The 12824-nt window shown below is 53.8% G+C and overlaps 1 protein-coding gene across 1 annotated transcript; it reads left to right on the top strand.

Annotated features, from left to right (window-relative positions):
- Positions 1 to 1253: 1253 nt before the first annotated feature.
- Positions 1254 to 11147, top strand: LOC117437694 (hydrocephalus-inducing protein homolog). Its single transcript, XM_034072264.1, has 7 exons — positions 1254 to 1269; positions 4685 to 4905; positions 5973 to 6092; positions 6702 to 6836; positions 7386 to 7585; positions 9337 to 9461; positions 10936 to 11147. Exons 2-7 carry the CDS (start codon positions 4699 to 4701, stop codon positions 11145 to 11147), a joined length of 999 nt encoding a protein of 332 aa, XP_033928155.1. The 5' UTR covers positions 1254 to 1269; positions 4685 to 4698.
- Positions 11148 to 12824: the final 1677 nt, after the last annotated feature.

Below are 12824 nucleotides of genomic sequence, written 5' to 3'. Positions count from 1 at the left end.
TACAGCTGCTCGTGAGGATCAATGTTTACAGATATGTAAAGGGTGGGTGTCAGAATGATGGTTTTTTTCAGTGATATCCAGGGATAGGACAAGGGGCAATGGGTGTAAACTGGAGCATAGAAGGTTCCATGTGAACGTCAGGAAGAACTCCTTTACTGTGAGAGTGACAGAGCACTGGAAGAGGTTGCCCAGGGGGGTTGTGGAGTCTCCTCCACTGGAGATATTCAAGGCCTGCCTGGACAAGTTCCTGTGTGATGTACTCTAGGTTACCCTGCTCTTGCAGGGGGTTGGACTAGATGATCTTTTGAGGTCCCTTCCAACCCTTGGGATTCTGTGGAAAATGAAGATCTGCCCCTCTGCTCCCAGTGCCCAGAGGGGATGTGCTGGCAGTCAGCACGGAGGTCTCGATCCCATCAGAGCTGTAGAGTCTGACAGTACCTGCATGGCAGAGAGCAGAGGCTCTCGTAAGGGATGCACTGGCTGCCCTGTTTAAAAATCAAAGCCCTGGCTTGGGTTCCAGCCCAGGAGAGCCTCTGCACAGCTGTTGTTTGACAAAACTCACAGTGTTTTTGGCCAAAGACTTTCAGGTACAAATGCAGTCAAATAGTTGACTAAGCAAAAGACAATCCAGTGGTCCATTCTTGAGCAGAGCAATGATTGCTTTGGGGTTTTGCTTGAGTTCAGACAGTTGTGGCTGTGACATGGTTGTAATGGGCCTGTGAAGGCACCTGCCCGGGGCAGGTAAAGCCACATTCATCTTTGCTTTTATTTCTTGGTGCCTGCTTCAGTTTGGAAGCTCGTTGCACAGCAGGGCTTGTGCCTGCAGCCTGCCCAGCACCTCTGAGCACAGCGTGCGTGCTGCAGAGAGCTGCCCCAGCTGCCTATCAGCAGCAAGAGATGGGCCTGTCCCTCCAGTGCTTCCCAAGTGATAAATAACCCAAGCTGCTCCTTTCACAGCTTCTGAAGAGCCTGTGGGGCTTCGTAGGTGCTGGGGTTGTGGCCGGTGCTCCTGTGGGCTCAGGTTGAAAGGCAGGTCACGGGCTGGGCTTGTCCCCTCCCTGTGTCTCCTGGTCTGATCTTTCTCTCCCTTGCTTCAAATCACAGACCCACGTGCTGGTGTTTGAAGGTGCCCCACAGGAGAAGTATTAGCCCTGCTGTGGATGACCAGCTTGCTGCAAAGGCAGGAGCCCAGGAGCCCAGTCCTGCTGCAAATGGAGCTGCCAGGGGATGTCTGAAGCTGCAGATGCCAACCAAGCTGTGGTGGAGCAGGTAAAGCACGTGAGGGCTGTTGTTTGTCTTGCTCAGGAGAAGGTGGAGGGAAGGAGCGCTTGTGGCAGCTGGTGTGGTCCTTGGAGCTGACCATGGGAGGATCCTGCTGGGCTGTGGGTGCTCGGGTGTAAGCATGGTTTCAAATGTGTGTGATGCCAGGAAGTAAAGAGCTGCCATGTGCTCAGGCTCTGAAGGAAGCTCTGTATCTTGGGGGAGGAGAGGAGGAGCCTGTACTCCCTAGGCTGTGGTGTGTCTTGGTGCTGGGTGGCATGGAGAAGGCCCCGGCAGGAGGGAGAGAAGAGCTGGGTGTGAGGGAAGAGAGACTGAGCCCTGCTCTGGCTGTGTGACTTTGACTAAGCCCTGGTCCTGCAGTGTGGGGGTACTGTAGGATGTTTCTGTCCTCAGTATCGTGGTGACTTTGATGGTTTTTATCTGCCAGTGGAGACATGAGGCCAAGGCAGTTAGGATTAAGGCAGTGTCAGCCCCAGGAATGACTGTTGAACCATTCTGTAGCTGCTGCACAGTTATCAGTGCCCCTGACATCTGTCCCCTTTCCTGTTTAACCTGAGACGTGGTGCCAGTACCTTGCTGAATTGGGCCCGAACCTCCATCCAGAATGCGCCCATCTTTCTGTGCCCTGTCTCCTGGCAGTCACAGCCTCGGTTGCTGCCCTGAGAGTCTCATGGGAAGGTTTTGTTTCTGGCAAAGGCTGTGCTGAAAACGTGTGAGGCTCCTGGCAGCTGTGATGCCCCAGGAAGCTGGGTGGCCTTGGCTGGTGCGTGTGCCCGTGTGCGCAGGCTGAATGGGTACAAAGTGATGGATGGGTGCTCAGCAGGGACAGCAAGAGGGGTCACCCCAAAGGCAGCCTGGCCATGGCCCTGGTGTGAGTGGGCTCCTCCTGGGCCAGCGAAGTAGGAATTAAATGGTTGCTTTGTAGTCAGTGTGGAAGCTTTTTTCTTTACTCCTGCAGCAGGGAAATGATTGGCTCATGTGCAGTGTATAAACCAATTTATCTGCCGCTCACGGAGCGTGAACAACTGGTGCTGTAAGGTGCACTTTAATGGTGCTGCAGCCCTTCAGTGCGGGGGAGACATTGAAGGCGTAGGGGGGCTGCAGGGATCTGCAAGGCTGTAACTTTAGCAAGGCCCTGCAGTGGCCGTGGAAGCCAGCAGAGGAGAGACAAGGCGGCCGACAGTGATAGCGAGAGAGCTCAAGGCAGGAAGCAGCAGGGTCTCCACTCCAGCCTGGAGCTGGAGAAATCCCAGAGCCACAGGTGGTGGTGGCCTTGGTGTGGAAGTGGTGCGGGAGGGTGAGCACGTTCTTTCCGGGGGGTGTGGACCTCTCCTATTGTGACATAGAGGGAGCTGCTGCTGCTCAATGCACTGAGGCAGGAGCAGGCTTGAGCTACTGTCAGGCTCTGAGCTCTGCTTCGTGGAGGCGCTGGTGAAACCTGCCCTAGCTGGCAAAGCCAGAGCGTTGAGGAGAGGGGCTGGGCAGCCCAGGTGCCAGCCCTGTCCTTTGGTGCCCAGGTTCCCCTGGCTGTTGGCAGCCCAGCAGCAGTTCCCTGCTGTGCTGGTGGGCAGCATCCCCACCGAGGCGGCTCCTGTCCCTCCAGCTGCCCACAGGTGCCAGCAGTGCGAGGGCATTGGGGAGCCAAGGCCCTGCGGGGAGGAATCCTCCAGGAGAAGCGTGAATCACCCGTGCTGAGGTAGCGTCTGGCCCTGGGCAGGGAGGAGGCAGCTCCGTTGGCAGCAGGGATGGGGCAGTTGTGTGATAGCCACAGGATTTAAACACCCCTGGGCTAAGAGCAGGGCTGGGCAGGTAGAAGGGCTTGAAGGGGCTGTGGAACTGCCGTGCGGCTTGCAGCGATGGTAGAGACTTGGAGCTAGGCTGTAGGTCCTGCAGCAAAGGGAGCCTTGTCTGTGTGAGGTGGGGAGCAGGGAGCCCCGGGGTGGTGGGCTGGAGGGGTGCTGTGTCCTGGGTGCTGGTTTGTGCTGCCCCTGCAGGGAGATGTGCCCGATTGCTCCGTTGTGCTCCTTTCCTGCTGCTCTGGGAGGCTGGTCCCTGCGGGCTCTGGGGCTGGGGAAGAGCCTTGCTCCAGGGCTCAGGGGAAGCTGCTGGGCTGGCCGGGCTGTGCAGGTTGGAAGCCCTCTGGAAATAAGCGTTGTGGGGGTGACAACAGGATTCGTTTCAAGTGAAGTGAAATCACAGTTTGGAGAATTGGGACGAATGAGGCAGTTAAGAGCCGGTAATAAACCCTGAAATCAGATGAATGTTGGATCATCCCCATGAGGTTTCTCCCCTGACAAGCAGTTCTTTCCAGCTTTAAAGGCCAGCTCTTGCTGCAGCAGGTCCTCCTGAGCAGAGGCAGTGCAGAGCTCTGGTGTTTGTTGCAAGAACAAAAGGAACCGGTAGCCTTGTTTCCTGAAGCTGCCAAGGGCCCAGCACCACAAACACCGTTTGTGCCGTGCTGTAGCTGTCTTGGGTGTAAAGGCATGAAGTGATTGCCTTGCGTGCAGGGTGTGGGGGAGAGTCGAGGGGCAGGGAATGGCCGTCTTTGCCTAGGTGCTGTCTTGCTGTGTAGAGCAAGTGCACACAACAGAGGTGCTGTGGAACACAGGGAAGCAGGAGCGAATATCCTCCTGGATTTTCTTTAGATTTGTGGTAATTGCTCCTGTGCCTTTGATGGTTTCCTGCTTCTTTCCTGCTGTGGCAGCCTGGAATGGCTGTAGGGAGCCTCGAGTTTGGGTGTTACCAAGTGACAATGAGGGCATCCTTCTGCATGGAGAAGTGCTCTTGGGCAGTGGGGTGGTTTCCTGCCTGGAAGGAGCCGTTTTTGCCAGCTAATCTTTGTAACTTCAAGCAGGCAAAGTAGCCTTGAGAAACTCTGGTTCTTAACCAGAGTCTTGAGCTCTGTGCTGAGTTAGTTAGAAACATCAGCAGGCTCCTTGCAGAAAGGGTGAGAAGTGCCAGCAGCCCCTGGTGTGTCTCCGTGGCTGGTGGGACTGCACCCAGAGCAAAAGGCTGTTTTGGCTCAGGGGCTGTCTGTTGTGGGGTTTTACGTCTATGAATGGAGCCTAAATGTGGTCTAATGATGAGTGAGGGTGGGGAGGGCCTGCGTTCTGCGCTTAGGAAGGATGCCAGAGGCTGGAGTCCTTTGGGTGTGCCAGGAATGGCGAGGCCCTGGCACAGATTGCCCAGAGAAGCTGTGGCTGCCCCATCCCTGGCAGTGTTCAAGGGCAGGTCGGATGGGCCTTGGAGCAGCTGCTCTAGTGGAAGGTGTCTGTGGCCGTGGCAAGGTTGGGAGTGGGTGAGTTTTAAGGGCCCTTCCCTAAGGTTGTGGGTTCCAGGCTTCCATGGGTGTGGGGTTTTAAGGTTCTGGGGTTGTGGATTGTCCAATTGTTTCTTCTTCCAGGTGAGCTCTGCGACATGGCCAGTGGCAAGACCCCCCGGCCCATGAGGTCCTCCAGAAGGGCGGATGGATTCCAGAGCAGAGTGGTAGCATCTCGTAATCCCAAGCTGGTCAGAGAGGCAGAAGAGTCTCTCAGCAGCAAGCAAAGGCTGGCGAGGCCTCGGGAGATGAGGCGGCCCCGGACTGCCCAGCTTCGGGACATGGGTGAAGTCTGCCATCAAAAGGTAGCCTTTCCCTGGCCTTTTCCTTGCTGTTTGACGTGCTATTTGAAGAGGGCACGTGCTTGTGGCTGACTTGCCTCCAGCTCACCCAAGCAGCTTGGTGATTAGGTCCTGTTGTCATTTCCTGCTGGTGATGGTGGAGTTCTTTCTGCTGGGGGAAAGGCAAAACATGTGTTTGCAGTGAGCCATTGAAGTCCTGATCTGCAGGAAGCAATGGAACCTGTGCTGCAGTTGGTGGGTTTTGCTGGAGTTGAGCTACCATCGCTAAAGCTACTGGGGGTAGGGCTGGGGCAGGACACAAGGGCAGGAGCTGCTATTTCTCACCCTGCTGTTCAAAGAGCCACCTCTGGCTTTGTTGTAGTCAACTGCCACGTGCTTGGGGTCACAGGACTCCCTCAGTGGTGGCAGTGATAGAATACAGTGAAGCAGCAACTTTAAAGCTCCTGGGGAAAGGGGATACGAATTGCAGCCTAGCTCAAGTTGCCCAGTAATGCTGGGGAAAGAGCTGAACTTCATCCCCATCCAGCATTCACCTCAGTTATCTGTTTCCCAACTGCCCTGTTACTTTCTTGTTGGCCTTTCCTCCCTGGTACTGGTGTCTTCCGCCTGGTTTCTCGGCTCTCCATCAAAAAAAGATATGTGGGATGTGTGGGACTCAGTGTCGCTGTCCCAGAGGGAAGTTCACCTGCAACTTGTTTCCTGTGGAGGCTCATGGAAACTGCTGGGTTTTGCTTGCTCCCCGAGTGCTGGTGGCTGTTCCAGCAAGTGTCTGGAGTTGAGCGAGCAGCTTAGCAGAGGGCTCTGCTGGAGGTGAGCGCTGCTTTGCCTTTTGGAGAAGGCAACCTGAAGAAAGAGCCTCCAAAAGAGCTTCTTAGCTTGAGGCTGCTCACCATGGTCCAGAACCCTTTGCTGAGCTGAGAGCAGAGGTGGGTGAGCTGCCATCTCCTAGCGTGAGCTGGGCAGATGTAGTCACCAAGAGACTGTATTTACTGGAGATGAGTGTGGGATCTTCCTTCGTTAATCTTTCTCCCAGCAGCTGAAGCTCTCTCTGCTCTGTCTTGCATCTGCAGTTCTCAGCCGTTGAGCGGGACCAGAGGTCGTTCCAGCCTTTCCCATCCGAGGTGGTGTTTGAGAACTACATTCCCCACCAGTTCTACATAGCGTCGCTAGCTCTGAGGAACAAAGACAGGGTAAGTGCTGGGCTGTGGAGGTTGAGCACTGGGCTGGAGGAGGAGAGCAGTGGAATTCACATGGTGTGCAGCAGAGCAAGTTCCCTGCTGCAGTGCAGCGCATGCAGAATAAAATGTCTCACCAGCGTTATTCTGCAAGATGGGGGAAATGTTCCCATGCTGGGGATTCTGGTTTTGGCCGTGCACTGGTGGTATCTACCCAAAGGAGCTCTTTGAGCCAGCATGCTTCCCCTTGAAAGCCCTGGACTGATGGGATTGTCGAGGGCTGTGCAGTTCTTGCCTGCTGTCATGCTTTACCTCGAGTGTGCACCGTGTCCTGGTGGCTCTTTGGTCAGTCTTGGTTTCTGGCAGGCCATGTTTTCCTCTCTCAGCCTGTTCAGCCACCTGTGTGCAAGTGCCTGTCAAAGCACAGGGAAGAGCAGTGGAAAGAGGCTAGCTTAGCAGGAGCAGTTAAAGGGGATTCAAGTCCAGCCTTGTGTGTTCCGTGCGTGTACCTTCAGAGCTAAAAGTGTTTTGGGAAGGTGGTAAGGAGGCTGTCACGTGGCCTGTCCTGGTCCCTTCTCAAGTTTCCCCAAGTGACAAAATCATAGTTGTGTGTCTTTCGTGCAGGTTCCTCGTCTGCTGAACGTCATCCTGGGGAACTCTCCTTACTTTGAGTTGATCAGCCCGAGTGATGAGGACTATAAGGTAGCCCCGGGCACGTCTTCAACCTACCGCATCCTTTTCCGACCTGATGAGAACAAGGTGAGAGTGGAAGTCCTGAGAGATGATGCCTTGAGGGGAGGTGAACCTGCAGGGCTGGATTCCAAAGCAGGCATCTGGTGTGGGTTTTGAAGAAGTGTCCTGGGTTCAGTGGGGTTGCACTGGATCTAGACCTGGGGGAGACTCTTTGCTGGTGCTGAAGGTTGTGCTCCCATAGGCTGGAGGCTCTTGCCTCTTTCAGGCTCTTTTGTCCTTCAGTGGTGGAATATTTAATGGAATGTCTATTGGCTTGAGGGCTGAGAGTCTGCTGCCTGTGCATGGCCTTTTACTCATCTTGTGTTTGCTGCTTAAATGTAGTTGACTAGTCTGTCCTATCCTCAAGCAGCATGCCTCTAGAAAGGTACAGAGGATCTGCCCCATGGTCCCTGGCTGCCCCTGCTTGTGAAATAATCTGTAATGAAAGGCCATGAAGGTAAAAAGTGCGAGTACATTATCGAATGCTACTGTGAGAGTCACAGAAACCAGCAGCAGTTCTTCTGGCACAGGCATGGTGCTAAAGGCACTGTGCTGAGCTTGTTTCTTTCCCTGCAGGATTATTTTGAGGAGCTTATCATCATCACAGAGAGGGAGAAGTTCTTTGTGCCTATCCGAGCCATAGGTGCCCGAGCCAGCCTGGACTTCCCTGAGCAGCTGAACTTCTCTGAGTGTCCAGTCAGGTTCAGCACCCAGAAGACTCTGCTGGTGCGCAACGTGGGGAAGCGGGAGGCTTGCTACAGCATCACCACTCTGAGGTAAAGGAGCTCATCTCTTGTGCAAAACGCTGTTGCGTGCTTACGGAGTTGTAAACAGTGAGAAAAAGGAGGCAGAGCATCTGAGGTGCTGGACATGGGCAGGACACGTGGGGTTTGCCATTGCTTACGGGGTTTTGAGAAAGCTCTGCAAGCAAGTTTTACAGTGCAGTGATGTCTGCAAGGCAGCATCTTGCAGATCTGATGCTGTTGGATTGGAAGAGCCAAGGTAGGAAGGCAGCTGGAGTGCTGCAGAAGGTGCTGTGTGGCAGAGGACAGCTCGACGGGCTCAGGTCACGGAGCCCAAAGGCAGCATCAAGAAATGGGCAAGCAATGAGCTGGAGAGATGCACTGAAGAGTTGATCAGCAGCTGTGTCTATATTAGCAAGCAGAGATCATAGATGAAAGCAATTGCTCTGGAGGCCCTGGCAATAAGAGTGTGTGGTCTAGGGCCTTTGTTTTCCCGTGGGCTTGGTCTGGTGCCTGGGACCAAATATGCCTAAGCAGAATGAGCTCTGAAGTGGAGAGGAGCAGGTGGTGGCTTCAGAAGTGGACTACCAGAAAGCCAAGGAGGGAGCAGGTGAAAGATGCTCCAAGTGCCTGGTGCATTTGCAAAGGGCTGGGGGCCTTTTCTCCTGGAGCTGTCTCTCTCCCACATTTCCTGGAGAGGGCTCAAGTAGCTGAGTAGCTGGTTTGCACCCTTGTGGTCACAAATAACCTTCTGAAATGGTTCCATGCCACTAGGAACCAAGTACACCCGGTCTCTGGAGGCCACAAGTTCACGGTAGTCTGGTGGTCCCGTCATCAAATGCCTGAGGTGAACTGTGTTGCAGACAGCCTGTCCTGTTCCTGTTGGTCTCAGAAGCCAGTCACTGGTTTTCCAGTTTGCTGCACTGGAGAGGGGAATGTGTTTATGACACTGCATCCGCAAGGCAGGCGGTTCAGTTGGCTGGGAGTTGAGAGTTGCTTGGTCCCAGAGGTCTCAGCGCAGGAGCTGAGGTTAAGAACGCACCAAAGACCTGCTGCGTCTCAGTTGGTGCACCTGAGCTGCTTCAGTTTCTTCTCCAGGAAACGGGATTCAGAAGACTTTCAACTTGTCTCCTGTGAAACACGAGGGTCTGAGAGGAGCTTCTGCCAAAGGCTGGCAAGGCTGTTTAAGCAGGCTTCTAGGGTGCTCTTTAAGCAGGCTGCTGCTTTTCCCTGTGGAGCTCCATGGGCAGGAACTTGTAAATCACTGTACAGTTTCCTTCCGGGATTTCCAGGCCTAGTTGTCACCAGCACAATAAGTACCCAGTGAAGTCTAGCATCTATTTGCAATGCACTTGCCAACTACTCTATTGGGTGACAGAGCATGTGTTGAGAGCTCCTTGACAAGGGTTTTAAGAGTTCCCGAACTTCAGCAATGAACTATTTCAGTCCTGATTTGCAATAAAGAAATGGGAAGCATTAGAAAAGTTTAAGTGAGCTACACAAAAACCGTAGAATTGTGAGTAACTGGATGGCAGAGGTGAAGAGCTGAGAGCTGTGTGCAGAGGATGGGGGGCTGAGGTCATGTTATACCACGGGATCCTCTGCAGGGTTCTTCTGCATGGGATTCTTCAGCAGGGAGAGTCACCCGCTCTGTTTCTGATCCTGGATGCTCTGGTTTTCTTGTACCGCCTGTGGTTTGCTTGCTCCTTGCTTGCACAAGAGAGCTGAAGTGAACTAGACTGCAAAGTTAACGGAGGGCCCAGATCTCTCTCTTTGTGTTGCAGCCCTTTCTCTGTGGATCCCTCCATTGGGACTCTTGGAGTTGGAGAAGCGATGCAAGTCACGGTGGAATTTCACCCACCAAAGACCGGTGTTTATACAAGTCCCATGATTGTTCACTATGACACTGGTAAGTGCTTGGTGCACCCTCGGTGTGTCCTTCCAAAGAGAGCAGTGTCTGCCATTATCATCTGATGGCTTCATTGTCCTGTTGAATCCCTTCTGCAAGACTCCTTCACGCTGGGTAGAGCAAAGCTTCCATGCTGGCTGCCAGATATTGCTGTGCTGGAATAGTTCAGCCTGTAACAAGGCAGCAGATCTTCCTAAGCACAGTGCACAGGGGGCGATGGGGAATATTCTGGGTGCTCCGTTGGGGAATAAGGCATAGCAAGGAGCCTGGTTGAAAAAGGAGATGGCTTTTAACGTGCAAGAGAGCTGTCTGAAGAGCCTGCAACTTGTCCCATAGAGCTCTCCTGACTGGTCATTGCTTTTCATCCCGATGTGTTGTGTTACAGTTCCTGGCAAGGCCTTTGAGGTAGAGACCCTCTTCTTGTGATGTGATGCATGTGTACAGTGGGTGCTCTGCCGAGAGCTGGGCCATGCTGAGGACTTGTGACTATGAGGAGCAGTTAGTGTGGCAGCAGTAGCCATTAGGGTGCTCTGAGCTTTGCTGTAGCCTGGGAATGATTCTGTGGAACCCCCCTTGTGAGCAGCAGTTATTTAATGGTGAGGTTTAGGAAGAAGCTGCTGCTAGGGCTGGGAGTCAGTAATGTGAGGGTGTAATGATGTCCTGAAGGTAGGTGGTGAACAGGACCTTGGAGGAACCCTTGGGGATGGCTGTGCTGCTGTGCGTGTTGCTCTGATGCTGGAAGTCTCCAGCTTTCCAGCGGACACTTACCCTGGTGAAGGGACTCACTTCTCCAGTGGTGAAGTGGTAACAGCAGCACATTTGACAAGGGAGAATGTGCTGGCAGTGGTGAGGCACTTGGCTGTGAGAGCAGCAGGAGCAAAAGAAGGAGTTGGCAGATGGATCCGAGGGCCCCATAGCACCCTGTTGAGTGCAGAGCTCAGCACAGAAGCTGCTCTGTACTTGCCATTGTTCTTTCTGCCCTTGTCCATTTCATTTCAAATGTTCCCGCTTGGTTTCTGAGATGAGAGCTATGGCCAATATTTGAGGAGCAGGAGATGAGGATGACACGAGAGTGGGGGCATCTCCTGCCTGCAGGAGAGCCTGGGCAAGCCATGACTGAGGTGGGGCTCCTCAGCGTCACTGAGTGACTTGGGTGTAGAATTCCCTGTGACCTGAGTGGGATGGCAGCCCAAAGGGCACCCGGGCACATCTGCAAAGTCTCACTGTAAATGCTGTCACCTTGGGGATAAATCTCAACGAACACCCCCCAAATTAAGGTGCCTAAGGTGGTGCCAGGGCATCCTCATGCCATATCATGTGCAGCTGTCAGGATACGATAAATGTCCTGATGTGGGGAACTGCTGATGCAGCTCAGAACTGCAGCTCTTTCTCCTGTTGCCTGCAGATTGCCCTGTTCCTTGTACTTCCATCAGCAAGTGAGATGAGCCAAGACTTTGCCTTTGCTTTGTTCCAGGTGAAGATGTTCACAAAAGCCTCTGTGGAGCAGCTGTAAATGCTGACATCAGGCTTGACAAGAGCTCCTTGACAGTTGAGAAGACTTCCCTCACGCTGTCAAAGCAAGATCCCTGGTCATCCACAACCAGAGTGGCATCACGGCCCACTTCCAGTGGAAGCGTTTTGGTTGATGAGGAAGAGGAGGAGCGGCAGAAGCTGAGGTTTGTTTGAGAGATTCCTCCCAGCAAGATAGATGCACCAGGGGAAAACTAACACACAGCCTCAGAGGGCTCTTGGGGCTTTTGAAGGGATTAGGGCAGACAGAGCCATGCACAGCGTGGAGCTTAACCCTTGCCATTCCAGTCCCACCCGTGCTACAGCTGAGGATGATGTTTTGGGGAGAGAAGGTTGATTGCAATCACTGGCTTGCCTCAGAGGGCAAATTCCACGTTTGGGAGCCACAAACTATTGAGTTCAGAGCTGCGTGCACTGCGGAGGGTCCATGAGGCTGAGGCAGGTGTCAGCACTCGGTACCTGGGACTGCACTGAGCAGTAGCACTGAAGAGCTGCAAGGTGGCACAACTCTTATGATACTCAAGCAGTTTGTTTCTTTGCTAAGGTGTCAGGCTCCTTTTCCAGCCACACGCAGGATACAGTGCTCGGTTGGCCCAGAAGGTGGAGGCCCGTCCTGCTGTAGGCTGGGGAATTGCCTTCCAGTGTCCTGGTTTCTGGCCCAAGGAGGTGTTTCTGGCCTTGCTCCTCAGCTGGGCAGATGTGGAGGGGGGGGGGCTGTGCAGGGAAGGGAGGGCAGCCAGGACTTGGAAGTGCTTTTGGGCTTCAGCAACCTGTGTCATCCTGGTGGTGAGAGATGGGGGCAGGTTCTTCCAAGGGTGCCTCTGGTGAAGCTTTGAAATTGCCATTTCAGGCAGCAGAGAAACACTGACAGCCTGGGGGGATGAACTGGGAAATGAGGCTTAAAAAGCTTCTGTGACTTGGGGAATCCTTGTGCAACTTTTCAGGCTCCCAGTAAGGAGCAACCACTGTGCAGCACTGCTCCCTTCTCATCTCCCGCTTGTGATCTCTAACCACTAGAATGATTTCTGCTGCAACCAGCAATAAAGGCAGAGGTTAACTGCATTGCAGCTCTGCAGAGGAGGCCAAAATGAGGGAAAAGATGAGGTGGTTCAAGGCTCAGCGTAGGGTTTGCATTCAGAGATGCTGACTTCTTTCCTGGGTGATGCTGGGCAAAGTCCCTTCCTCTCTTGGCACCTCTGTTTCATGCACAGAAACACATTTGTGTCACTGAAGTGGTGGGATGCCAAACCCATTGGTTTTGCTTTGGAAGTGCACCGGGATCCTCTGGCGCAAGGCAGTGCAGATACTGTCTCCTCAATCCCTGTTGGGTGCAAAAGGGAAGGGGAAAAGTGTGCTGCTGGTAACGTGCAGCTGAAACCTGGTTGCTTCTCCCCTCCCAGTGCAGGAGGCTTTTTCTTGAGGGCTGCCAGCTTTAAGAAACCTCTGATGAGCTTGTCAGTGAGGAGTAAAACTCGCTGCTGTGGCTGGGAATAATGGGATCCATGGGGGAGCCTGTGTCTCAGGGTCAGCCCCGTGCTGAGCTGCTGCTCTTCCTCACCAAGTGCTTTGCTGGTCGTGCACGGACACGACAGGCTCTGCAAATCTGCTGCTTCTTCAATGATCTCCTTGGTTTGTCTCTTCCCATGGCACAGGCTGCAGAGGCAGGAAGAGGACAAGCTGGTTGATGTTCCTAAGGAGCATGGGGTTGTTCCCCCCTCTCAGAGAACACCCTTCCTTCCCGTCTGCACCTCCCAGAGCCAGGGGGACAGAGTGTTCAGGGATACATCCCCGCCTTTTCTGCAAGTTCGATATTTTTCACCATTGTGCCCATGG

Source organism: Melopsittacus undulatus, chromosome 26, assembly GCF_012275295.1.
Source record: "Melopsittacus undulatus isolate bMelUnd1 chromosome 26, bMelUnd1.mat.Z, whole genome shotgun sequence".
NCBI classification, from domain to species: Eukaryota; Metazoa; Chordata; class Aves; order Psittaciformes; family Psittaculidae; genus Melopsittacus; species Melopsittacus undulatus.
The sequence above is the reverse complement of the archived record's forward strand: the minus strand, read 5'-3'. Positions and strand labels throughout refer to the sequence as shown.